At 37.7% G+C, this 27,694-nt stretch overlaps 1 protein-coding gene across 4 annotated transcripts in view; it reads left to right on the forward strand.

Moving 5' to 3' along the window:
• The first annotated feature begins 4,421 nt into the window (after window positions 1-4,421).
• Window positions 4,422-27,694, forward strand: part of SCFD1 (sec1 family domain containing 1) — a 74,792-nt gene continuing 51,519 nt past the window's right edge. For all 4 annotated transcript variants that reach the window (XR_013975428.1, XM_080932803.1, XM_080932804.1 and 1 more), the window contains exons 1-9: window positions 4,422-4,527; window positions 10,203-10,273; window positions 12,534-12,622; window positions 15,467-15,557; window positions 20,421-20,543; window positions 22,161-22,248; window positions 23,736-23,825; window positions 26,037-26,092; window positions 26,912-26,997. Coding sequence is in view for 3 of the 4 variants with exons in the window: in XM_080932803.1 (XP_080788929.1) it covers window positions 4,476-4,527; window positions 10,203-10,273; window positions 12,534-12,622; window positions 15,467-15,557; window positions 20,421-20,543; window positions 22,161-22,248; window positions 23,736-23,825; window positions 26,037-26,092; window positions 26,912-26,997 (746 nt within the window). In the remaining variant the exon portion in view is untranslated. The remainder of the gene's footprint in view (window positions 4,528-10,202; window positions 10,274-12,533; window positions 12,623-15,466; window positions 15,558-20,420; window positions 20,544-22,160; window positions 22,249-23,735; window positions 23,826-26,036; window positions 26,093-26,911; window positions 26,998-27,694) is intronic.

Genomic DNA, 27,694 nt, shown 5'->3' on the forward strand with positions numbered 1-27,694 from the left:
TAACTCAGATATGGTTAGAATGGTTCTACAGACCGTTCAGCTGTACAGGTGCTCAGCTATATTAGCGTGACATGAAAGACCTGTCCTCAACTTTTATAAATTAGAATTTTCTTCATAGGATGACACTTCCTAGTTTTGTACAGCACTGAAATTTGTTTGTTCTCCTCCACTGTGGCTTTTTTCTCTACATAATCCTGGAACCTGGCTATGTAGAACAAGCTGTCAAATTTCTTTATTTTAAGCATTAAATGGGAAAGTTGGCTAAGTCATCTCATAAATCAGATATTTTTAAATGTATTTTAATTAAGTGACCAATACAACTATTAAATAATGACTAATTGGAAATAATGTATAAAAAAGAAAAGCTTTACAAATAACTCTAGAATATATTTGTCCTCTTAAGCTTAAAATCATGGCTGAGGAGCTTTTGGGTGTGCTTGAAAATACCTTTGAAAGTACATACTGTTTATTTACTTGTGTAGACAGTATGTCTCATGTATGAAACCATCTAAGTGTCTGAAGATTTCTGGACTTTCATATGGCTTTGCTACATAACAGCTATTTATTATTAAGATTGTTGAATGATTGGTAAAATCTCACCATAGCATTCTGTAGTTACCTTCTTTTGCCTTCAAAAGATACATTGTATAATCAATGAATGAATTATAATTTAAAACTACAAATTAAAAAGAATACTCTAATTTTGCCACATAGAGATAAATAACATATTTTGTATATTCTTATATAAACTATTTATTCAATTTTTATTGTCTTATGACAGGGTCTTTCTATAGAGCCCAACTGTTCTAAATCTGCAATCTTCCTGCCTTAGTCACTTAAGTGGTGGAGTTATGATGTATATGTTGTGCCTAGCAATGTTTATCTTTTGAGTATGTGAAAGCTATCAAGTGTGACAAGAAATCATGTAATAAAATCAAGATTTCAAGGCTTGATGACACACTCCCATAATCCAAGCCCCGAGAGACTAAGGCAAGAGGATCAGGCATGATAGTGCAAGTTTAAAACCATCCTGGGCTACAGGAGACCCTGCTCAATAAAGAAATAAGTACATGATCCATTCATGGCAATGTCTTCCACACATTAACACAAAGTATGTGTTAGCTGTTAGCTGTTGGCCATGTATTGCTACTCCCAAGAAACACAGGATTTAAAGGGGCTTTAAACCCCTTAAACAACGGGATCGACTTGGTATTGGTAATGTCCTTCTTAATGCCAAAGGAAAACCCAGTTGTCATCAAAGTGCTGTTTTCTTGCTTACCTCACAACCTTCCAAGTTGTACTTAACAGAACTAATAAAGTTTCTCTTTATCTTGAACATGTAGTATGAAGACATTTCTTTATCTTGTGTTACATTTTACTAGATGTTTCAGAAGTAATTAAATGATCTGTCATGAATAGCTTAAACCTCAAACTCAATAGACAGCTTTTATTCCAAGTGTGTTGATAAGTTGGATATTTATGTTTTAACCAGTTTAGTTTCTACAGAGTTTTAAAGGCTTTTAACTCCATACAACTCCAAAGTACTATTTTTTAGCTTGTAGTTTGAGTTATTTTTCCCCCAAGGATAGTAATTAACGCGAACACAGCCCTCATAGAGCGTTGGGTGTGATTATGGAGTCTTGGACTGGCTGCAAGTGACTTTATTGTAAACATGGCCTTGGTGGTGAGATAGTTCAAATATTACCAGGATACTTCAAGTGAAGCGTCAGATTTGAAAATGTCTTGTTGCATGGTCTTTCAATGAATCTATTTACCCTGGAGGCTTTTCAGAGAAACTGCAGTATTACTGTGTCATGCTTTTAATTGTTCCTATTCTGATTGTAAGTATCGCTCTTACATTAATGTATTAGTCTCACATTTATGAAGGAGCAGTTTTATGTCTGGTTAAGTAAAAAGCCTGGAGTAGTACGATCTCTGTCTGCATCTATGTTTTCCCCTAATTATATTGGAAGCATTTGGAACTTACACATTCAGTGTTTATAAAGGGGTGTATAATGGTAAGTTTTTCTCATGACTTTCCTTTAGCATTCAGTCATAATTCATGGTAAGAGCTAGACTCTGTTGATTAACATGGTTATTATTGCGAATTTGTTATGCCTCTGATAATGCAGTGTAAAGCATTAAACATACACACTTAATGATGAATTACTTGGATTTATATTTCTGTAACTTGGGCAATTTTGTAGTCCTTGAAAGAAACCCAGTTTTCAAGTTCTATTTTGACCACCTTCAAATATACTCTTAATACCCACCGTGTACCAGATTCTTTGCTTAGAAATAGTTTGTAAGTTGGCCTGTTTAAAAAATATCAAAGTGCATAGTGCTGGGGATAAAGCACAGTGGTAGAATGATTTTCCCAGCTGCATGTGTCAGGCCTTGGGTTTAATTTTAAAGTATGACCAAAACATTAAAAGCATGAACAATTAACAATAACATTTCTAAGTAACTTTTTGTGCCACTATATGTGAAGTTGTGAAGTGCTCATATAAACTAAATAAACGTGTTGTGAATCTATCTTAGGACCACTATTGCAGTGATGAAACTTAACGAAAGCAACTTGGGAAGGCAATGGGTTATTTTGCTCACTTCCATGTCACTATTCCTTATTGAAGGAAATCAAGGCAGAAATCTGCAGGTGGGGGTTGATAAAAAGCGATTGCTGCCTAATGGCTTGCCTTCCATGACTTGCTCATTTGCTTTCTTTCAGAAGCCAAGGCCACTAGTGAAGGGGTGGCACTCCACACAGTGTCCTGGGCCCTTCCCCTCAGTCACTAATTAAGAAAATTCAGATTTGCCCACTTCCTGATTTTATGGAGACATCTCTGTTGAAGTTCTCTTTCCTTGGATGTTTCTAGCTATGTTGGGGATCTAATAAGGATGTGATGATCTTTTAATGCAGAAATGCTTCTTTTCCTTCTTATATAATTATTTAAAACAATGGCTATCATGACATTCGTATATGCATACATATATGTAATGTACTTTGGCCATACTCCCTTTGTTACCTCATGCTTACCCCCTCCCCTGTTCTGAGTAGTGTTTTATTAAAGTGTAAGATCCAAGATCCTTTACTCTCCTTGCCTGAGAGCTCTTGGAACTCAAGAAATGAACTGTTCTGGGCTATTTTTCTATGATAAAACTATTTCCTAATGTGGTCCAATTATTTAAACCAAAAAATCTGGAGTTAGAGAAACAGGTACAGTAAATTTAACTCTGAAATCATGGTTTTAAATCTCATAATAATACAATATAAATATTCTTGGTCTTAGCTTTGCAAGGACTTTTATGTAATTACTCTTCTGAGGGTATATTTTTCTTCATATGTTAATTATCCAAATTACACTACTTTTGTAATAATACTACTGTTATGCTATTGGGCAGAAATACATACAAGCAAACATGCACACTGTACAAATGTTAGCATTGTCTTAGTATTTTATGGTACTGCGCCTTAAATAGTCTTGGGAGGAGTTTGTAATGGAATTGAAATGGTTAAATGACACATTTGTACTTAAAAGTGAGAATGATTAGGTGAGTAATATTAAACTCCTATCGGAAGGTGGGAAAGCTATTCTACTTTATAGTCTATGGACACCAGAATCGAGAATACTTCCCCTGGGGCACAAACTTAATTTTAGATAGACTGTTGTAACTTTATAAAAATAGCTATTTTTATATCTGTCAAATAGAGCTCATGTTTTTATTGTAAAAATGCAATCTTGATTTAAAAAAAATACATTAATTTTGAAAGCCAAATTTTTGAAAGTATGATTTCATCTCAGAATCTTACTGCCTCCGAATTAACCCCTAATGCAGTGTCATCGATGGATTCATTGATTGGTAATACGTTGTTATTGTATATATTTTTGACATTAATAAAACCCATTACGTAAACAGTCCATATGGGATTTATTTCACAATTGCAGGGCTTCAAATCTACCAGACTTGGCTGTAATCAACCAGATTCTGCTCAAAATCATTTGTTTTTTAATTTGCACTACTGAGAGGAAATTCTGCCATTTGGCTTTACTATGATTTTTATACCCTAGCAGGCAAAAGTCTTAACTGAGAAAATTACCACATTTGTAGTTTATGTTTTTGGAGAAAAGAGGGAAGGGACACTACTGTCATGGAAATCAAAACGCAATTCCTGGCGTCTCATTTGGTCTTGTAATTTTTACCAAGATTTTAAACTTCACGAAAAGTGCACTAGCTATTAGATACCTACACCACGCCCATACCCTGAGAAGCAATTTAAGAGTTGCGACTCAGGGGGCTTGTTCCGATTGGTCGGAAACACTGCTGGGAAATCGGGAAACACCAATGTCTGGGACTGGCAGGGCCGGGAGTGAGGAGGCGGGCCGGCCACCTCTCGACCCGCCCCCTGGATCTGCTTCCGGCGCGGGAGGTAGGGCCACGTCATCTTCGGGTTCCCAGTGCCAGCCGGGCAGTGGATGGTGGGAAGCAAGATGGCGGCCACGGCCAGCATTCGGGAGAGGCAAACAGGTACTCTGTATTTCCTTCTCTGCAGTTTGTGCCTAATCAGCGACGTGTCATTGTCTCTGGGTTATTCGTACAGTTTGGAGCTGAGCTTCAAGAGCTGCTCCACTTTGAGGTTGTGGAGAAGTGACGCCTGTAGCTTCGCAGCCTTTGCCTGTGGTACTAGAGGCTTAAGTAGGCTGTTTGCTACGGTGCTAGCTACTTATCTTTTAATTACCGAGTTTCAAAAGGCCATGACGGCAAAGACTGGCAACTGGCATTTTCTTTCCTATATTGTCATGTAACGAGGTCTATAGGTTTGTGTTTGTATTTCAAGCCATCCAGGTGGATTTGTTTTTTCACTTTCAGTTTTAGTTTTTTTAAACCTGTTATTTTTCACGCTTGAACCATGATTACAAAATCTAAGTATTCTTTTCAGAGTTTATTCTTAGTTTATGCCACCTTCCCTGGATTCATATTGGGAGAAGCTGAAGAAAAATGCCCAGTGATGAGTTTCTTGTGCAGCTTGACGGAAGAGACTTCAGAATGTCAAAACAAACTTAACAGCGTCCTATTTCATTTGTTTGACAGTAATCTTAAAATGTATAATAGTTGTATCTTAAGTAGAGCATATTTGTATACCTATTTATGAAGTAAAATTTAAAGATACATATTTCTTCCCGTGGTTTTAGATTTTTTTTAATGTGAGATACTACTGATTTTCCTTACTTTCAGTAAACAACATAACAGTGTATGTATATTGGCTCCAAAATAATTATTTACACATATATATATCATGTATAAATGTGATATGTGTACTTCTGAAATATATTATACTACTTTTCTAGAAATCTGCAAAGAGAATAGAAATAGGCCATAAGCCATAAAGAACTTTAATATTCTTGAACTTATGCTTATTTGTATGAAAAATAGTTGGTTACAAGCAATACAACATAGCAGTACAATTTGAACTGCACCTAATTCCTTCCCTTGTCTTAAAAGGTGATAGATTTGAATGCAAGCATACTTAACAGAAAGCATACTGAATTGTACATTTCTTAGTAGGTAATTTAGTAAAACTGGTCATGGTAAAGCATAACTTAAATATGGTAAGCAAATAATATTTGAGATTCCTTGATAATTAATTTTATTTGCAAGCAAATAGAGGCCCAGCTTCTCTTAGAAGTTTGGGTCAAATATCTTAATAAAACTAAATGAATGAGATTTTACTACCCATCAGTAACACTGTCCTGATGAAAGAACTAGTATGGAGACATTGTTAAAGACTAAAACCTAATATTACATTTTGTCTTTTGGTTATAGCAAGATCTTACATTATTATTATGTAGCTTGTGCTATATCACTTATTAAATTCATACTATAAGTGGATCATGTGTTATTTTCAGAACAAAATCCTTTGTAGGAGTAACATTTTGTTGATTTCTGTTGAGAATATTCAGGAACAACAACCCTCAGATATTCTAGGTAGAAGATACTTTGCCGCAAAGTAGTTTGCAGTCATTTTGGATGGATCAGATGATAGTCAATGCACTGAGAATTTATCATTGGTAAAGGTAGTTTCTGTTATCTGCACTTCACAGATGAAGAAACTAAAGTACAAAGGTGTTGACTAGCATGCCTGTTTCTTGGTTTGACTCCCCGTAGTACCTTTGTCACCTCAAACACCACCTTCTTTGTGAAATCTGCATACATCCCTTTTCTTTCCTGTCTTTTCAACAGTCAAGAATAAGCTGCTTCCTCCTGTTACTTATTATTGTGGGTTCTTGCTTGTCTGCTTCCCTTGTGTCTCAGCACAAATCAGTTAATTACTTTTTCTCTTACTGTGATTTCATCTGGCCTCTTAACTTTCATTGATTTTAAATATATATATATATATATATTTATATATATATATACTATCTTGGTCTTCTGTTGCTGTTAAGAAACATCGTGAACATGACAAATCTTATAAAGGAAAGCATTTAATTGAGGGTTGCTTACAGTTTCAAAGGTTTAGTCTATTATCATGGTAAGGAAAATGTTGGCCTGCGGGCAGACATGATGTTGGAGAAGTAGCTGAAAGTTGTGCATCCAGATCCACAGATAACAGGGAGATAGAGTCTGGGCTTGGAAGGGGCTTTTTGAAACTTAAAAGCCCACCTCCAGTGACACACTTTTTCCAATAAAGCCACACATCCTAATCTTTGAAATAGTGCCACTTCCTGGTGACCAAGTAGTCTTGGGAGGCCATTCTCACCCAAGCCACCACAGCTGATGATTTCCCATGTCTACATGGCTAGTGTAGACCTCTGTTCTGAACTCAGACCACTTGATATCATTAATGAAAACTTCTTTCTTTTAGTTCTTCATGCAAAACTCCATGTAATTCTTCTTTCCTCTAATTCAATTCAGATTTCTCAGTCATGCCAGTTTTACTCTAAAACTGTCTAGTACCTGTTGCTATCCTCCAACACCATCTCCTTGAATTTCTGTGATAACTTTCTATCTGTGCTGTTCCTTTTACAACCTTGTTCTCTTTCATTCATTCACAGACTGCACCCATACTAAGCATGGCACACATTTGTCTAGCTTCTTATTTTGACAGGAAAGCAATCTCCCAAGTTCACACATGAACTAGTTTCTGCCTATCTTGATCATTTGGTAACTTTGTTACTTTTCCTGAAACAACCCCCACATTTGTTTCCACTCTGTAGAATCTTCTTTCATAGTAACTTGTGTAGTTTACTCCCTCGCTTCCTCTAGGCCTTTACTCAAATGTGCATTTCTCAGGAGACCTTCCTAATTACTATTTAAAATTATATCCTACCTTACTTTTCTCTTTTCCTGGTCCCCACCCCCCCCCCCCCCCCCAGCATTTATCATGATCCCATACATCCTAGGTTTTACTCAATTTCTAAATGACCTTTGTCTCTGGCAAACAATAATGAAAATTGCATGAGGAAAGGTAATTTTTTGGTCTGTTTTCCTTCATGTGATGCCCTATAGTTACTGCAATATCTAGCATATGGTAAACACTCAGTGAGCATTTGCTGAATAAGCAAACAGTACGTATAAATGACAGGGTTTACTTAGTGAATGAGTGAAGAAATTTTTGGGGGTAAGGGGAAGCTACCTTAACTAAGTGTAAAACTGTAGGGTAATATATATATTTAGAGCCCATAGAGAAAACTATTTTATCGTTTTCATTGGAAGCAGTGGTTTAAGCTTTAGAATGATAAACTCTGATAAAGTAGAATTACATTCTTTTATTACTCTTTAAACATACACCATGTCCTTCATTAATAAATTACTTGTATCAAAGCATCTTTGAACTAGTTAGCCAAAGCTTGGAGTTGGAGGTTTCCTAGTTGAGCCAAAACAATGTGAGATTATCTTCTGGAACTGGTCTTTCATGGTGAGATGAATAAACATTTGTTAACTCTGGAGAATACCAGATGTCAGCTTACTTGGCAGCCAGGCTGTGGCTTGTCATTGAGTCAAGAAATGATCAGCTTCTAGAAATGGGGTTTTCTTGTGTCTTTAGTGCCTGGGTGTGAGAGGAGAGCACCACTGAAAACAGTCAGTCTAGGAACACTGGGTTTGTGCTGTTCATGTGTATGTATAGAACTCTGTAACCTCTGTTACTCTGTGAAGTAGGCTTAAGTTGTTGGTATTGTATATTATTTTAGTACCAGCATCTTAAGGGAAATATGTATACATACATACATACATACATACATACATACATACATACATACAGGTTGGTCTGGCAACGTGCCTCATCAGGTAAAGATGATTGCCACAAAACTGATGACCTGAGTCTGATCCTTAGGACCCATGTAGTAGAAGAACCAACCCTACAGATTGTCTTACAGCCTCCACATGTTTGGCATGACAGAAGTGCATGCACACAAGTACACACAATAAAGGTTAAAAAAAGGTTATATACACACATAAATATCCTCCTTAGATCTCTATATCCATGGTTTTCACATCTGTGAATTCAGACAGTTACAAATCAAAATGATTGTCAGTAAAATGTGTCTGTACTAAATGTGTGCAGACATTTTTCTTGTCATTGTTCCTTAAACAATGGCGTACAACAACCTGTCATTTACATTAGTTTAGGTATTAGTAGCTAATCGTTATGACTTAATGGAGTTCTAGGTTATGTGCAAATACTATAGTGTTTAGTTTTAAAAATATTATCAAAGATTTATTATTAAATGTGAGGGACTTGAGCATCCAAGGCATTTTAGTATCTAAAAGAGGTTCCAGTGTGGGTGACTGAGAGTGTGCTAGACTGCAGTGTTTGCAAGGAGAGTGCTGAGCAGCTTTATCACCCACCTGCCTCGACTGACAGTTCTTTCCATGGGTGAATAGGCTATATGGTTGTTAGTTTGTATATTATATAGTGCTATATTTGTAGTTTGTAATATTGTAAATTATTCTGTATTACCTAATGTCCTAGTGTTTAAAAATCAAAGTAGCCTGGCATGGGGGCACATGTCTTTGATCCTAGCACTTAGGAGTGAGTCACAGGAAGGCAGACCTCTGAGTCTGAGGACGTTCTGGCGTACATATTGAGTTACAAGGCAACCAGAGCTGTCTAATAAGACCTTGTCTCCAATTAATTAATAAAGTAAATTTGAAGGTCTTAAATCATCTAATCTGTACATTTTCTTGGATGCTTGGCCATCTCAGTTTCAAGTGTTTGCGTGCAGGAAGTCATATGTTTAATCTTCACATAAAAACCAGGGGCTGTGGTAGTGCGTACCTCTCTGTGACCCCAGCAGTTAGGAAGTAGAGTCAAGAACATTAAAAATTCAAGGCCATCCTCAGCTACCCATGGAGCTTGAGACTGACTTAATACGACTTAATTGGAAAAAGGAAAAAAGTCCCAAAGACACAGGCACACAGAGAAAAGTAGCACCAGCCAGCACAGCAGTTTCATTTTCCTTAGAAAATGTTTTTCCTACTGTGATTTAAACAGGTGAGCAATAAAAACCACAAGATACTATAGCATGTAAGCATAGCTGCTGTGGTTTTTCAAGTGGATAACTTCAGTTACTTCTTATCTTCTACATTAGGAAGTCACGTTTCCCATTATAAAATAATGTAGTTGTATACCTTTAGTGTGTTTATTGGCTGTAAAATATACTCTTGAGTAACTAAAAGTTAGACCATCATGGGTCTCCATATGAAATGGTTAGGTCTGCCCTAGAGAGTCTTGTTTTTACAAAGGTTTTCTTCATCAGTAAGCAGTTAGCTGCTAAGGCTGTTGTGAGAACATGAAAAAGCAGTTTCCTTTGGCATGTGTGGAAAAGGCTAATGGATTGTTGGGGAGGCAGACACATGCTTTTTCAGGAGCGTGGGGTCTTGTTTGTCTTTTTTGTTTCCCACAATATCAAGGATCAAACACATGTGTTCTGGGCAAGTGCTATACCCTGAGCTATAACCCTAGACCCATAAGTGCTTTGTCCTGTTTAGTTTTCACAGCTTTTGGGACCTGTGCCCTGCTTTGTTTTGCTTTGCTTTGTTTTTAGCTTCCAAACAGATTCAAGTTGGCTATTGGTGAAATTTTCTTAAAGATCTGACCCTAGTTTTTACACCCACTCATTTCTTTAGTCAGTTTTGTTAGCATTTATGTATTTTGTTTATGGTGAGAGAAAAACAATAATTGATGTAAGCTTTATTTTCAGTGGCTCTGAAGCGGATGTTGAATTTCAATGTGCCTCATGTTAAAAACAGTCCTGGAGAACCTGTATGGAAGGTAAGGGCTACTTTACTGGGAGCTGTGGGCTTTTTCTTAGCCCTAAAATGATAGGAATTTGAAAACATTTCTTGAAAATATAAGACCAGTAGCATATTTTGATTAGAATTATTCAATATTTTATATTTTCCCCATACAATGTAACTGTTTACACAGCATGTGTAGTCTACAAGATGATCATATAGAATATGTGCTGAGCTATGTCATTTAATAGAAAGGACTTGAGTGTCCAAGAATTTGGTACCTTGGCAGGTCCTGGACCTAAACCCAAAAATATCTAGGAACTATGGTATATGTTCCCCCGACTATATACGTATAATTGTAATAATATTTACTTTGTAGATTAAGTAGAGAAGAAATTACCAATCGTAACTAATTGCCAGAGTCACTGCTCCTGTGTTTTCAAGGCACTGGAAAGTAAAACAAACGCCACTGGAAAGGAAGCATTATGGCAGTGTGGCAGATCTGAGAACAGGCAGCACTGGAAGACTACCGAGTGGGAGAAACATTGAACAAAGAGAGTTTTCATGCCATGGGCAGTATAGAGCAGAACTGCAGGAGGAAGTTTATATGGAATAGGCCATATAAAACTTCCTGATGCTACTCAGAGTTGTTTATTACTGTAACTTTCCATTTAATATTTTCTGGCCCTGGTTGTCTACAGTGACTGGGACAGGTACAGGTAAAAGATCTATTTACCTGTCTGTCTGTCTATCTATCTATCTGTCTATCTATCAGGTTAAGCTGTAGGGAGGAAGTTTTGAAAGGTCCAGCATTTTTAGAGCCACAGCAGATTTTAGCTTCTCTGAGGAAATTCCTGGTGTTTAAGAGTAACAATAACAGTAGCAGAATTCACCTCAATAGCAGCTTCCTCTCCATAGAGAGTCACTAAGAATTGGGAAAACACCAGCGAAGGTCTCACGTGTTAGCCCAAGCTCTAGAGCTAACAGCGAGGTTGCAGCCTGAGATGGACTTACAGTTTAGGTTTTGGATATTTGTTTTATTTGGGGATATCATTAGTGTTTGTCATTGTTATTACTAAGACATTATCTTGGACTATATCCCAGGTTGACTCAAGCGTACTGCAGTCCTGCCTCAGGAGCCAAGTGCTCCACTGCAGGTGTGAGCCACTGTATCTGGTTTAGGGATTTAACTTCCAAGTCACTATCTAGTTTACCTAAACTGCTTAAATTTCTAAATTTTCTTTATAGTGTTGGAACTTGTTAAATTTTGGGCTTTTATTTGTTTGTCCATCCATCTGTCCATCCATCCATCCATTTATTTGTATATGGGTGTTTTCCTTGCATATATGTATACCATATGAGTGCTGCTGTTTACAGCCGCCAGAGACGGGTGTTGAATCCTGTCTAATAGCTTCTACTGCTTTGATGAAACTCCATGAGCGAAATGGAAAGGGTTTATTTGGCTTACACTTCCATATTGCTTGTTCATTATTGATAGAAGTCAGTACAGGAACTCAAGCCGGCCAGTGTCCTCAAGGCAGGAGCTGTTGCAGAAGCTGTGGAGACATGTTGCTTATTGGCTTGCTCCATTGTTTCACATGGCTTGCTCACCTGCTTTCTTACAGCATTGGGACTCCAGGCCAGGGATGGCACCACCCCTCCCCCCACCACGGGCTGGGCGTCCTCCATTGATCAACAGTTGAGAAAATGCCTTACAGCTGGTCTCATGAAGGCATTCCCTCAACCGAGGCTCCTTCCTCTAATGATGACTCCAGCATGTGTCAAGTTAACCCAAAGAACCAGCCAGTACAGATTCCCTGTAACTAAATTGTCAGATGGTTGTGAACTGCCATGTGGGTGCTGTCAATCAAACCTAGGTCCTCTGAAGAGCAGCAGTGCTCTTACTACAACCATCTATCCAGCCCCATATTTCAGTTTGAAAGGGGCCGAAGTTTTATCTCGTCTTTTCAAGTTCTTAGAAAGGATATTTATGGACTAGGAAAAAACAAGTAAGAATTTGTTCAAAGTTCTTTACTAAAGGTTAAAATAAAGACTTTATAGACTGACTTTTAAACTTAGAATATTTTATAAGAAGTTTTTTAAAAAGTACTTTATTTAAACCTAACTGATAATGTTTTAAATAATATATAATTGTACAGCTGGGCATTTGGTTAGTAGCAGAAATATTAACCCGAACATGGATAAGAATTGAATATAATGACTACTAAATAAAACTACCCTATGTTATCTTGCTCTGGGTTCTCAGTTGTTCATTAATAATAACCACTTTTTTAAAGGTACTCATTTATGACAGATTTGGCCAAGATATCATCTCTCCTCTGCTGTCTGTGAAGGAGCTGAGAGACATGGGCATCACTCTTCATCTGTGAGTTTTACAGCTCTCTGACAGTGGCTGTATTTTCAGATTTATGGAGAAAGATTTCTTTGGTCACTTTAAAAGTCAAAATTTTAAGGACTGTTTGCAGAAAAAATTAAAGTTAGGTTATAGAACCTGTGTAACCCTAAGGTTTAAAAACAGTCTCACTTTGAGCTATATAATTTCAGAATCTAAATATATTTTTCATTTTCCAGTAGACTTGGTGGATCTTTGAAGAAAAACAACTAGTGTTCTTTAGCACTCTAAAATCTCTAAAAGGATTTTGTCTAATTTAAATGTACTTAAAAAATTTATTAGCTATATGGCTTGACTACTTAGCACGTAACCTCTTTGTTACCAGTGAACAGACTGTATGTAGAAAATAATCATAGAAAACTATGATTGCCACCTAGTTGGACAACTCATTGATGACAGAGCTGTGGCCATGCTGTTTGTCCAATGACTCATAGTGGCAGTGACAAGTATACTTGGGATCTAACTCCAAACTGGCTGGAGGGTGACAAGCCCCTGACAGTTTGCAAGTAGAGGAAGTAGAACACTACTGTCACCAAATGGAAAGGCTGTATAGCCATGGATAATCCCTGACAGCCAGGCCTCTGCCTGAATAAACTTGATCAGATAATCTAGCCTCTGCAACCTACTTCAGACCACTTTGAAGGAAGTAGCAACCACTGGTTTCTAGACATGGAGTTATACCATGGAGACAGTGGGGCAGAGAGCACACAAAGAAAACAACCTATGGCTGCCATCACATACTTCTCATTGTGGGGAGTGACATCTGGACAGATGGGAGGTTACAAAATGCATGAAGCCTGTCGTCTTGTTGATTACAGGCATGACTGAAGAGTTCTATGCTAGCCATTTTTTGGATCATGAACATTATAACCAATACATTGCCATGACAAATAGATTTTCTTATGTGAAACTGAGATAGTTAAATGAAATTATTCCCTGAATCACCAAGAGAAGACACGTGCATGTCATGTTTGAGATTACCCGATGATCTCGAATTCAGTTAGGAAGCAGCAGATTGATCCAGATAGGGTTGGGGATGGAGCTCAGCTGTACAAATGTGCTTAGCAAGTACAAGTTCTGCTTCCAACCACAGCTTCATGCAGGAAGTGAAGAGCAACAGACGGGGTTAAATATTAGGCTATAAAAAAGTTCTGTTTACTTTTAATTTCTCAATGGTGTCTAGTTCGTGAGTGTTTGCATCTTTCTATTCCTTCCACAAGGCCAGCCCTGCTTTCCTGTTTCTCATCCATCACCCTCTATTATTTCTATGAAAGTTGATATTGACTTTGAATGTATAGTTGTTGTTCAAGGATGGTGGTGGTAAAAGAGAATGTCTGGCCATAAGGTATTGCAGTAAATATTAAAAAAGAATTGCTATCTCTTAATCAGCCCCCCTCGGTCTCACTTTAGACCACATACCTTTAGTTTGGAGCCGTGCTCACAGACTCTGTCACTTAGTCTGCAAGCTGCCCTCTCCCCATGATTTCCTTCCCACGTGGTTCACTCCGCCTGCCCTGCTACTTCTGTCCCGGGTGATGGTTACCTCCATGGTGTTTTCTTTCCTCCACCGCCCATCACAAACATCACTTCAAAGTTCGGTAACTTTTCAAATGGGTTTATATAATAGATTCTCAATTCCCAAACCCTTTACACAATAAGATTACACCCAGTAGACAAAGATACAAATTGCCCTTCCATATGAGATAAAGACCTATAAAATCCCTTTAAATATTTATATCTATCTATGTCTAATTATAGCCACAGGATCTGAGTCTGTTTCCCTGGCTCCATCTTGATTTTTCTTTCTCAATCTCTGTTTCTCTTCTGCTTTTCTACCTTTTCTTCGCCTACCTTTCCACTGTCCAATCATGTATCGACTTAACATAAATCTACATATCACTCTTTTTGTTTACTTAAAAAAAAACAACAAAAAAAACCAAAAATCTTTCCTTTTAAATGTAAACTGTGTACAACTATTACCACTTGAAAATATTTTAAATGACTATGTTTTCTCAAAGTTAATTATCTTGGATAGGGTATAAAATTAAATTAGTCTTCAACTTTACAGAAATCTGAGAATGGCTAAATATCTAAAAACATAGGAAGCCTAATATGGTTTCCAGAGCTGATAGAGGTTGTAGAGACAAATCTCCACTAGCAGTCCCTTGTTAGCAACATGTGAGAGTAAGTCTTTGGCCTTCTGGCCCAGGATCACTGATAGACTTTGAAATGCAGAAATCTTGAAGGACTGATAATTTTGGCTCAGCAAAGATTATCAGTTGACTATTCTGCACAAAGTGTCCCTTTCTGGACAGTATTAGTCTGTAGATGAAATCAGCAGTTTCTGCCCAGTGGCTGCTTAGCCACAAACTATACTTCACCTCAAGGTAGAGATGCTCAATTTCTTCGTAAATTCTACCAAAGGGAAACTGTAAGGAGCAGATATATCTCAACAGAAGATAAATAGCATTAACTGTCATAATTTATCGATTTCTGACATTTTTGAAAACTAACTGCAAAAAGCATTTTTAAACTGTTTAAGCCTTCAATACTCTTGGCCATATTAAAAACCTTAATAGGGAAGAATTGAAAATAAAAAGTAGCGATTCTACAAATAGATATGACTAATGCCAGCAATGTGGGACTGTTTTTTTCCTTTTTCTAAGAAAAAGACAGGTAAACTACGTGACTAGTAGCAATAGGAGTGTTAAAATCACTTGTCACTTAGCTACAGACTTCTAGCTTGAGAACTATTCTTTTATGTCTCTTTAAAAGTGCTTAAGAGGGGAATGAATTGTTGTTCTCTCTGTTTTCCAGCCTTTTACACTCAGACCGAGATCCAATTCCAGATGTTCCTGCAGTGTACTTTGTGATGCCAACCGAAGAAAATATTGACAGACTGTGCCAGGTGATAAGTGGATTTTATCTGGAACTTAAAATTACCTGATTGTTTGAATATCAATTCAAGGCAGACTTTTTTTTTCTATAAAAACAGAAGAACATAGATGTTCATAATGGAGAATCATAAATCCCTCTACCAGCTTCCACTTTGATCTTTGATGTTCTCCGAGTTTTGGCTGGAGAAGCATTATGTCAGTAAATACTAAGTCTGGCGTATTGGAGCCTGCCTCTAACCCTGGCTCTCAGGGTTGATGCAGAGGATTGTTGATTGAAGACCTCGGCTCCCTGACAGTTTTTGAGGCCCATAGGTGCTGCATGAGAAGAGCAAAACAGCAGTAACATTTTTGAAAACAAAAGCCCTAACTCTTTATCTTCAAGACAGAATTCTGCTTTACTTAGGTAACAGGAGGACTGAGACTAGGAAGTGTGCAGTTACCCAGGACTGCCATATACAAAGCAGTCTTTGACCCATCTGCTCAGTTTCCTAATGTCTCAGTTACTTTTCTGCTTGCTATGGTAAAATACTCTGACAGAAGTAACTTAAGGAAGTTTTTGCTTGGGCTCACAGTTTGAGGTTATGGTCTCTTGTAGAGAGGACATAGCAACAGGTGCTTGGACATCTGGTCACGTGGTCACTGCTGTTAACATGAAAGCAGTACGTGCACATGCTTAGGTAGTGTTTTCCTTTTCATAGAGTCCAGGATTTGAACCCAAGGAATGAGTGGGGGCTTCCTGCCTCATTTGCCTGGGGCCCATCCCCCAGATGATTCTAGAGCTCATCAAGTTGACAGCTGAGATTAAGCAGCACACGGAGACCAGTGTAGCTGGAGACAGTCCTCACTGTTGAATTTGGCCTGGAACCTTAGGTCTTTCTAGGAACTCCTGGAGGACTTTATGTTTCACTGAGTACAATTAGCTGCAAGAAAGACCAGGTACTAATAATTAGATTATTACCACCCCAAAGAAATTTTGAATTCTTTTGCAGGGAAAGTGGGCAAAGTATTGGGAAGGTAGCCAGTAGTGGCTGCCACAAGTCATCCCTTCTTATAAACTGTCACATTGGGTTGCTATTCCCATTTTTAATGAAGGTCATAGATTTTTTTGTTAAATCTAACTTCATTCTTTCAGCTTTCCTTTTTCTCTTCACAAAGCCAGTTAAGAGGTTCTGTTTACTAGCCTTGTCATTTTTTTTTTTTTTAAATCAGGTCTTTTTTGACCTAACTCTCATGGAAAATATAACTTATTTACAGAATTGCGCAGCCATAAGCCACAGTTAGCTCTAGAACATACTTACCACATTAAGAAGAAACTTTGTATCTCTGACTTCTAAGTCTCCAATCCCTGTTCTTTCCTCCTCTTGTCTCTAGGTTTCTTCCTGGTTTTATTTTACTTATATATTCAGATCATTACATGTGAAATGTAATGTGTAATTTGGCTTCTTTCTCTTTAATGTTCTCAGAGTTTGTTTGTATTGTTACATGTATTAGAACTTCCTTTTTTATGGTAGAATAATCTTATGTTGCAGGATATGTGAAATATTATTTATCCATTTTAGTTTTTTCTGTTTTAGTTGTCATAAATAGTTCTTCTGTAAACATTTGTGTACAAGTTACTGTTTGGACATGTTTTCATTTTTCTTGTCTTCATAAAGTACACAGGAATGGGATTCAAAGTATTCAAATGATAACTTTGTGGTTAGCTTTTTTGAAACCGACATATTCTTGTCAGCACTATCTCTGACATTGTGATTGTATCTTAAAGGATAGAAAGTGGCAATCCCATTGCAGTTTCTATTTAGATTTTTATGGGTTGTGATATTAAGTATCTTTTAATATACTTATTTCATTGTTTTAAAGAAATGTCTTTATACCCTTTGCTTATCTCTTACAAAAAAATATTTGACACATGGTCTCATTAGCCCAGGCTGTCCTTGAACTCACCTGCTAGCTGGAGATGACCTTGAGCCCCTGACTCTTCTCATTCCACCACTGGATGCACTCACCACTTACCTAACTCTCCTTTATCCGCTGTTAAGTTGGGTTGTTGTTTTCATCATTGGGTTGTTAGCATACTTGTTAGTTTTCTTTCTTTTTTGAAACAGGGGCTCGAGGCCTCCAATTTGTAATCCTTTTGTCTTGCTGCCTGATCCTGGGATTAAAGACATGTACCATCGAGCCATGCTTTTTAGAATTCTTTGTGTGCTAGACACTTATCAGGTATATGAGTATTTTCATGCATTATATAGACAGACGTTTGTGCTTTTGTTGTCACAAATACCCCAAGTCCATGTTTTCCTAATAAGCTTTTGGTTCTGGCTCTTATATTTAGATGTTAAGCCCACTTGAGGTTGACTTTTATTCCTGGTGTTAGGTAAACATCTTCTTGATTCTTTTTCCTGTGGCTGACCAGTCATCCATCTTCTTTTCCTCGGTGGATGATTTAGCTGCCCTGTGGCTACCAGACTGGTACATCTCTCGACTCTGAATTCCGTCCCCATGGTCACTGCATCTTTTCTGTCCCTGTGCCTTATTTCTTGAATTTTCATTCTTGGAATTAAGTTTTGAAACATGTAATATACCTCCAATTTTGTACTTCCTTTTGAACATTATTTTGACTTTTCTGAGTCCTTGAATTTTCAAATGAATTTTAGTATTATTCGTCACTTTCTGCAAAGAAACCAAACACCTCAGGTTTTAAATGGACTGTGATGAGTCTGTAGATTAGTGGTTCTCAACCTTCTGAACGCTGAGATCCTTCATGTTGAGGTAACCCCCAAACCATAAAATAATTTTCACTGCTACTTCATAACTGTAACGTTGCTACTGTTATGAATTATAATGTAAATACCTGCTACACAGATATCTGACATACTATTCATGACTCAAACATTCAGAACCACTGCCATAGATCAATTTAGGAATATTACAAACCTAAAACCTCAGAATTTCTAATCTGCAAATGTGGCTATCTAGAGCTTTTCTAATTTCGTTCAATAATGTTTTGAAGTATTTAGAATATAGCCTTTTCCCCTTATGTTTAATCTTTTAAAAACAAATGGCATTGTTTTTAATGCCATTTTTAGGACTGTTTTTTGCAAATATGTAGGCACTGACTTGGCTTTTTACCTTATATCTGTGTCATTTCGAAATGTGTGGCAACTCTTTATCTACTTCTTACACTAGCACAAGAATGCATTTCAGGCTCATCTTGCAGTCTCTGTGTACAAGCCCCAGATTCAGTTACTTGTTTTAAGAACTTGGTTAATTTCTACATAAATATCTGAACATTAGACACACCCTCTGAAACAAGGCTATTACACATGTACAGTGTATCAGTCAGGGTTCTCTAGAGTCACAGAACTTATGGGTAGTCTCTATATAGTAAGGGAATTTGTTGATGACTTATAATCTGTAGTCCAACTCCCCAGCAATGATCCAGCTGTGAATGGAAGTCCAAGGTTCTAGCAGTTGCTCAATCCCAGGAGGCAGGCAGGCAGGCAGGCAGGCAGGCAGGCAAAGAAGAGAGAATCTTCCTTCTTCCAATGTCCTTATGTGTAGTTCTCCAACAGAAGGTGTGTCCCAGATTAAAGGTGAGTACCGCCATACCTGGATCTGGGACTTTCTTTGTCCCAGGTGACCTTGAATTCAGAGAGACTTCCTTGCTTTAGTCTCTTGGGATTAATAGCCATTATGCCTCAAGATTTCCATGCTAAGATCTAGGTCAGAAACTTGTTTCTCCCAGCCTCGAGATCAGGATCACAGATGAGCCTTCCAACTCTGGATTGTATTTCATTCCCGATCTAGTCAAGCTGACAACCAGGAATAGCCACTGCATATACTTTCATGCCCGTGTTTGTTTTAGGAATGCTTCCTCTCTCCTCACTGCCTATCAGACAGAAACCTTTACAACCATTTTAATTCTTTAACACACAAGTCATCTTAGCTTTCCTCTTTTCCATTATAAACCTGACCCTTCTTTGTGACCAGCATGGCTCCTGATAGCACAGTTCTTCTAACCATCCTTCTGCCTCACCATCTCTAGCTCCGCTGCACAATTCAGCCATGTCCTCACACACACTCCAGCTCCCAACTGAACATCTGTAGAATTAGATACATCTAAAACTGATCATACATCATAACATTTTGATAACATTAAATCTTAAGTACATACATATATGCACAAAAATGCCTGTTCCATTTGATGATTTCTTATTTGTGGAAATGCTTGAATATCTCTACCTAGTGTCTAAGAAAAATTTTAAAACTGATTTAAGAAATTGCATTATTTATATTCTGCTTTGGAGTGAGAAGAAAAACTTGTAGGGTCAGTATTTGGAATGAACACATCTGTGTGCAAGGAAGGAATTACTTGTGTCATGTGACCAGAAATGTATAAGTTAGTGTCTGCCAAATCCAGTAAGCATTTCGTTATGTTAGATGGTATATTAGCTCCTTGTGGACTTAAAAAGAAAACAAGCCTAAAACAGGCTTTGCCATGCTGCCTGAACTGGCCACACATACGCCACGTCCCCAGCCTCCTGAGTGCTTGAATCTGGGGATGCTTCCTGGTGCTGCACATCCATGTATTCTTAAGAAAACTGCAGATTGGCAGTGTCAGGCAGTTTTGGGCTATTTTGTAGCTAATGGAATTTTGTTGATAATATTCTTTCACAACATTAATTATTAAGATATATTTCAGTGGCCAAGTATTTGATATGTCATTACTTTGTTCTTATAGAGTACTTTTTTTGTCATTTATATATCCTTTTAAACAGGTGTCATATGCTCCAAAGCCCAGTCTTAGTTTTAAGAGCTTTGTATTCGCGGGTACCTTTTCTACTGTAAGAGTTACACATCGATTATATTTATAGGATCTTCGGAATCAGCTCTATGAATCCTATTATTTAAATTTTATTTCTGCGATTTCAAGAAGTAAACTGGAAGACATTGCAAATGCAGCATTAGCGGCTAGTGCAGTCACACAGGTTACCAAGGTAAGAGGCACTTGATTAAGAGCATTGCCAGTGTGAAACTCAGCTGTGTCTGAAAGCTCCCAGTTGTTTACATCTAAGCAAAACAAGCCACGGGTCAGACGTCCTCCTTAAAAACATGGCCATTCATTGTCTTTAACGTAAGATAGGAAAAAATAAGGCAGACTAGAAGGATTTACAGCTTTGCTCACTTGTGAGACAAATTCAAAGTAGAGGTGTATTTGTTCCCAGCTGAGAGTCATGGGGTCCTTGTAGCTCATCTTAGAAATAATTTGAAAGTTTGTTGTACATTATTTGTGATCATATTGACAGTGCTTTATCTGAACTCACTACAAAAGTCACTGGATCCTCCAGGTCTTTGCTTACTTAGGAAAGCAGGTCTAAAGAGGCCACAGAGTATATACTATAAGGATAAAAGTGTCCAGCAGGCCAGCATCCTAGTGACATCTTAGCCAGTGGTACTTCAGCTGCAGGCACTCTCAGTTAAACCCTGGCTTTACACCGTGTTGTGTTTGCCTCTTGCATTTTGAGAGGACACCAGTTGTTGTAGGGACTGTGTAGACAGGAAGGATGAAGTATGCATTTGCACACACCTTCCCTCACTGCTTCTTAGGTTTAGATATAGCCCATTGCTACTTGAAAATAGTTTTCAAGGCTTCTTCCTATGTGTTCCCATTAATTTCACACAAACATAGGAATTGTTTTTAACTTTAACTAAATTTAATATTGTTCAGATAGTTTCTTTTAGAATACTTTAAAATTTTTACTTACGTGTATGTGTGTATGTATGTACACATGTTGGGGTCAGAGGAGGGTGTCAGATTCCCTGGAGCTGGAGTTAGGAGTGGCCGTGAGCATGTAGCAACATCGGATGTGGGTGCTGTAAAACTAACGGGTGTGGTTAAACCATTTCCTCTGGGAAAATCATTTGGCCTCTTAACCCCTGGTAGTGTTTTAAAATTTGTACTTTTTATATCATTTTTATATAAAATTTATAAATGTCATGGTGCAGAAACAGCTACTGTGTGGTTGTTAAGAACATGAGCTTACAGAGTAGAGAACTGTAAATTACAGTTTTCCTTCAGAGGGGTGTCCATTCCTACCACAGCCACAGTTTCACTTTTTGTATCTGTTTAAATTTTTTTTTTGAAAATATTACTCTTTTTACTGCCCCAAATTTGTTTTATTGTTTTAAAAATATTTTGTTTTTGTTTTTATTATTCTTAACATCCTTTTTAAAAGTGCATATTTTTATTTATGTGTCTGTATGTATGAATGCATGCCACATATGTGTGGGTGTAAGTGGAGGCCAGAAGAGGGCTGGAGTTCGAGATTTGTAATCTACTACACAAGGGTGCTTGGAACTAAACCCAGGATCTCTGGGTGAGCAAACAAACACTTGTAACCACTGAGCTATTTCTCCAGCTCCTGTTCTTAACACTATATTATACAGGTAGGCATCCTGATATTATACTTGTTATAATTTTTAAATTTTTATTTATATTAACTTAATTATAGTTTTCCCTGTTGTTGCCATTTGGTGATTCAGCCAAACTAAATTTTTACTATAGCTGTATCATAACATTGGTTCATAGGCTGTTTTTGTTTGTGTATTTCTAGGTTTTTGACCAGTATCTCAATTTTATTACTTTGGAAGATGACATGTTTGTATTATGTAATCAAAATAAGGAGCTTGTTTCATATCGAGGTATGTAAAAACATAAATTTTACAAGTCATTGTAATATTTGACAAAATAAATGGCAGTGTATTTAAGTGCACAAAATACAAGCTTCAGATTAAATTATGTCGTAGATAAATAAGACATAATAGATTTGGTTGTAATTGAGTTACGTACGAGTTCTCTGGCCTTTGGAAGTCCCCACAACAGCTTGCACGGGTGATGCTCTCCTCCTAAGTAAGGCAGTATCTCCTACCTTGACCTTAGACAAAAGTAACATGCTTTACTTCTATATTTACTTAAATTCTGGTCCAGATTGAGAGCTTCTGAGAAAAGACATTATTTTGACTTCATTGAGATCTCTAATATGTTTTCTTAATTGAAATTAGAGAAAAAAATTAAGAGAGACACACATTTGGTTTAAGAGACATGGTCTTATTTGTAGCCTGAGCTGTCTTCAAACTTGGGGTCCTCCTGCCTCAGCCTGCCAAAGGCTTTCAGGTACCAACACCGCCATGCCATCTCAGGCTCACTGAGGTTTTTGATGGCCGTTGTTATCTTAAAAAGTCTAGTTACAGTTTGTTGATTTTTTTTTTTTAAAGACTAATTAGCACATAACCTTGTGTTTGAAACCTAGCTTTCCATAAGCCTTAAAACTTAGAAATTGTATTTATAAATCTGATAAAAATGAAAACAAGCATCTCTAATTTTTTTGTGGCTCGACTAGTCTCTTGTCAGCCCTGCTTATCCAGCTGGGCTAGAAAACTTTGCTGTTAAGTTCCATCAGGCGCTTACCATTGAATTTAGTACATTCTTTTTCTTTCAAAAGAGATTCAGCCAGTCCAGGCAAATTTATTAGTCTATTAAACAAAACTGCCAGATGTTAAGTAATTTAAAAATAACTAAGCTTGTAATAAGAAATTCCTTAAGCATTCAAATATTTACACAGTGACAGTTGGGGTAAAATTTGCATTCCTGTCTTTTTACTTCTACCTTTTAATGTATTGATAACATATTTACCAAATAAAGTAAGCACCTGTCTTGTCTCAGTCAAATGGAGATCATCTGAGACAAGGAAACCTGATGTCACCAGTTGGGTTGGCATTCCTGATGAACAGTTTGCACTGCTAAGGTCACTCCCTGTTCATAGATGTGGAGCTGGAGTTTAGACCCAGAGACTGCACTTCTGAAGAGATCTTACTCATGCCAAGTGATTGACAGGATGACTCAGAGTTCATGTTCATCCAGGTGTTTCATCTGGTCTGATGAGACAACAGTCAGTGGCACCTCAGTGACAGCATTATTTCCTTGGATTTGTACTGCCTGTAAATTATTTTTACCTTCTCTATTTAGACACGCTTTCCTTAAGGCATTTTGATATGTCCAGTTAGTTTATGCTTTCCTCATATGCTAATCATGTTGTATATTGGTTTTTTTATGTAAATATATTGTTGCATGTGTGCAAACTTAATAAGGATGTAACTTCTGATTGCTTATTTTTTCCTCTTTATTGCAGCCATTAATAGGCCAGACATCACAGACACAGAGATGGAGACTGTTATGGACACTATTGTTGACAGCCTCTTCTGCTTTTTTGTTACATTAGGTAAGCTCTATGTCTATCTGTTCCCTCAAAGAAACTGATACGTAGCAACTCATTCTGACATGTTGCATACTCTAATTTATTTTTTTTTAAGACAGGGTCTTATTAGTTGGCCTTGAACTCATAGAGATGAGCCTGCCTCTGCCTCCCAGGTGCTGAGATTAAAGATATGAGCTATGATATCTGGCTAATAATATTGCTTTAACCTGTGTGAATCTAGAGAGGTTCTCTGAAGTTGAGCTAAAGCATGCACTCTTTAATATTAAAATAAAATAATTGCAGTAACAACATAGAGCTATTCTATGTGAGCTGTCATTCATATTTGTTTGGTCTTTTGAGGTGAGTTCTCATGCGCTCAGGCTAGCCTCCCATGTGCTGAGATGACAGATACACCTCACCATCCCTAGCTCAGCAGACCTTTTGAGTTAACTCCTTAGATATCGTGGGTAGTTTCAGTCCTTGGTGTACTGTTGAAGTGGTTTGTCAGTGGTTCCAGCCTGTCGTTGACTTATTTTCTAGCTGTCTTTAGTTTCTATCTAAAGGCTTTCAAACATAACTTCTAAGCAAAAAGGTCTGTGCATAAAAGATAGGTTATTTGAAGCATATGTGGGCCTTAGATGTGTGAGGAGAATTTGTACAAATTCTTGGGTTCCTCCCTTTCAGAGATTCCTTCCCCAATTTTACATCTTAGCCCCAAACTCGGATCCTTGGTTTCTGGCCCAGTAGGTCCCCTTATTTTCTGTCTGTTGCCCTGTGTCTCCATTTTTTTTCAAGACTCACCTTCATCTAGTTTTTTGCCTGTGTTCTCACTACCCTCCAGTGTACTCAGGTGTTGCTTGGCTGATGGGCTGATGGGTTCTGCAGTGGTGACTGTGAGCCCAGGGCTGTACGAGGGAAACGCTGCAGTGCTGTATCTCCAGCTTTTGTGCTCACTGTCCTCACTGCTAAGAAACTCCGGGTGGAACTTGGAGTCATGAAACCGGCCACCCTCTGTCTGCGTCCTGCACGCCTGCCTTTGCCTGTCCTTGTGCTCCTGACATGCCCAAGAGTTGGTCCTGTTACCAGCAGAAGTCAAACTCATAACAATAGTAGTAGTTACATTTTAAAACAGTAGATTAGAGCAAAGATGTACAAAAACCAATGTCCAGTGTTTTCCTTCCATATACTGCACAGTAGGTCGAAAACACTGATGATACATCGGTTTGCTGTTGTTGTTTGTTGGTTTTCAGAGACAGGGTCTTCCTGTGTAGCTTGACCTCATCTGGAATCTCCATCATCCCGCCCTGCTTCTGAGTGCTGGGATCACAGCTCCTAGCCCAGATGGCTGTCTAAATCTGTGTTTCTTCCCTTTTACTATTTTTGGTGGGGGATGATTCTTTTGAGATATAGGATCTCATATATCATATAGCACAGCCTAGCTGGTCCTGAGCTCTTGAGTTTTTTATCTCTACTTGCTGAGGGCTGGGATAATAGATGTGTGCCACCATTCCTAGAATTTATACATTTCAAGTATCACTTGAACTTTTTATAACAAGCATGCATAATGCAGGCCATCAGAAGGTTTTTAAAAATGAGTAGTATTGTGCATCATCACTTTTAAGTAAGTATGCTTTCCTCTGGAACAGCAAGGGCTGCAACTGCGGCATGAAATCAGTCATTCATTAGCAAACAGTCATTAACGTGCTCCATGTTTGCAGTCTGAGGGCTTAGCCTTTGATCGGTCACTCCCTGCATCATAAGGAAAGATCTGTGGAAAGACCTTCAGGAGCACTTCACATTAGTGAAGACTATGCTTGCTGTTCCCATTTAAGTTGGTATTACAAAAAGATTCCAGTTGTTTACTGTTACATTATTTTTAAAGTAGTCCTAAACTGTTGTAGTGCCTAAGTTTTTTTTTTTATTCGTTCATTTTGAACCAAGAAAGTAACTTCTGTGACTAGAGGGTAAAATTATCTTTTGAAACTACTAAGGAATCTGGATGTGATTTAGTCCATCCACTGAAAATATTGGTCACACTAATTAGATCAATATAAAAATATTCCTCTTCTGGCTCTTTATTTCTTAAGGAGAGGTTAATTTCTGAAACCTTGTTTTCACTGTTGAGATTTTTAAGTCCTTTTGTGTCTAACGTGAAATTGTATGTATCTTGACGTCTGCTAAAGTGTGCATTTATCTAAGAGCTGAGGTCATTGCTAACACTTATTATTAAAATAGGTGCTGTTCCCATCATTCGATGCTCAAGAGGAACGGCAGCAGAAATGGTGGCAGTGGTGAGTTTTTGCCTCTGAGTACAAACACTGCTGTATGATTTGCTCTCTCACAAGGGCATCAGATGTCTCTGTCAAGGCGTCTGGCTACTCGTGTGGTCCGTGAAGAGCCAGTGACAGAGACTTGGGTACTTTGGGATGACTGCCAAAATAGAAGGCCATCTTTGAGAGCGTCTCTGCAGGAGAGTAAGATTGTCAAGTCCATGTCCTCGTCTTAGACCTTGTTGCACTTTGTGACGGTTGCTTTTATGTGTTTACACTTCCCTTTCCCCAAATTACCTCATATTCAGCTTTCTATTAGCAAGTGCGTATTAACAAGACAATTTTTAATATTCGTGTTGCATTAAAGAGAATTTCCTTTAAAGATTAAAGGGGGTACTTGCGAAGCCAAAGAATTGCTTTTTTAAAAAGTGTCCTTGGCACGGAAGGACAGTGCAATCCCCTGCTGTGTGGGCTCGGCTGCCCAAAGAGAGGCTGACTTCCTCACACGCTCCACCCTGATCTGAGCTTCTGTGCTCTGCTCTTTCTTTATTCTCACCACCCAGATGAGCCTTCTTTATCTCATCCGTGCCTAAGAGAAGCTCCTCACACTGCAAAGTGGTCATTGGTGATACCAGGATTGAAACTCTTTTTTTTTTTAATTGATTTTTTTAAATACAGATTATTGATGGTATTGAGATCATTAAAACACTAAGTTAGGTTTTAAAATTACCACTTTGTAAAGAAAATTTAGACTTCTTGATTATATAACTAAAATACATTGAGTCACCTACATAATGCTATAAGAAAGTATTAATAGCACACCTAAAATTTGATTTTCAGAAACTAGATAAAAAACTTCGGGAAAATCTAAGAGATGCAAGAAACAGCCTTTTTACCGGTGATCCACTTGGAACTGGCCAGTTCAGGTATTTCTGTCTGTTAATGTACTTGAAAATAAAATTAGAGTTTTTGTTTTGTTTTCCTTGTATGATAAGAATACTTTCATTATAAGAGAACTGTTTCTTAGGTTTTGATCTACATTAGAGTCAAGGTTTTGACTTAAAGCATAGATAGATACCATATAGAAATCATCTTCTTTTGGTAGAAATGTCTCTTTATGTTTCCAACTGTAGAATGCTTTTTGTTTACATGGCTTTCAAGGTTCAAAGCAATTTCTGTTCATCTCTCAGTAACTTTCACAGTAATAAATGGGAATGCAAGCTGTTTATGTCATTTAGCATAAGCAATAATGCCAAGTTACTGACTGCTCAATTTCTATCGAGTAGGAATATTAAAACCCCATGTATAGTAGAGTGCATTTTGATTTCCTTAATTTCTTTTGGTTTTGTTTCTGTTTGTTTTGTAGCCCTGGCTGTCCTAGAACTCACTCTGTAGACCTCTCTGGTCTTGAGGCCTGCCTGCCTCTGCTTTCCACATGGTGGGATTAAAAGCATGTACCACTACCACTTGGTCTGAATTTTGATTCTTAACAGTAATAAACATTGACATACATAAACTCATGGAAATGTCTAAGAATTATTAAGAGATGAGAGAGCTTTGTAAAGAGACTTCCTACCTACAGTTTTGATTAATTAGTAAAGCCTGTGGGGGCAGAAATGATAT

The sequence above is a fragment of the Micromys minutus genome (genome assembly GCF_963924665.1).
Source record: "Micromys minutus genome assembly, chromosome: 1".
In the NCBI taxonomy this organism is placed as follows: Eukaryota; Metazoa; Chordata; class Mammalia; order Rodentia; family Muridae; genus Micromys; species Micromys minutus.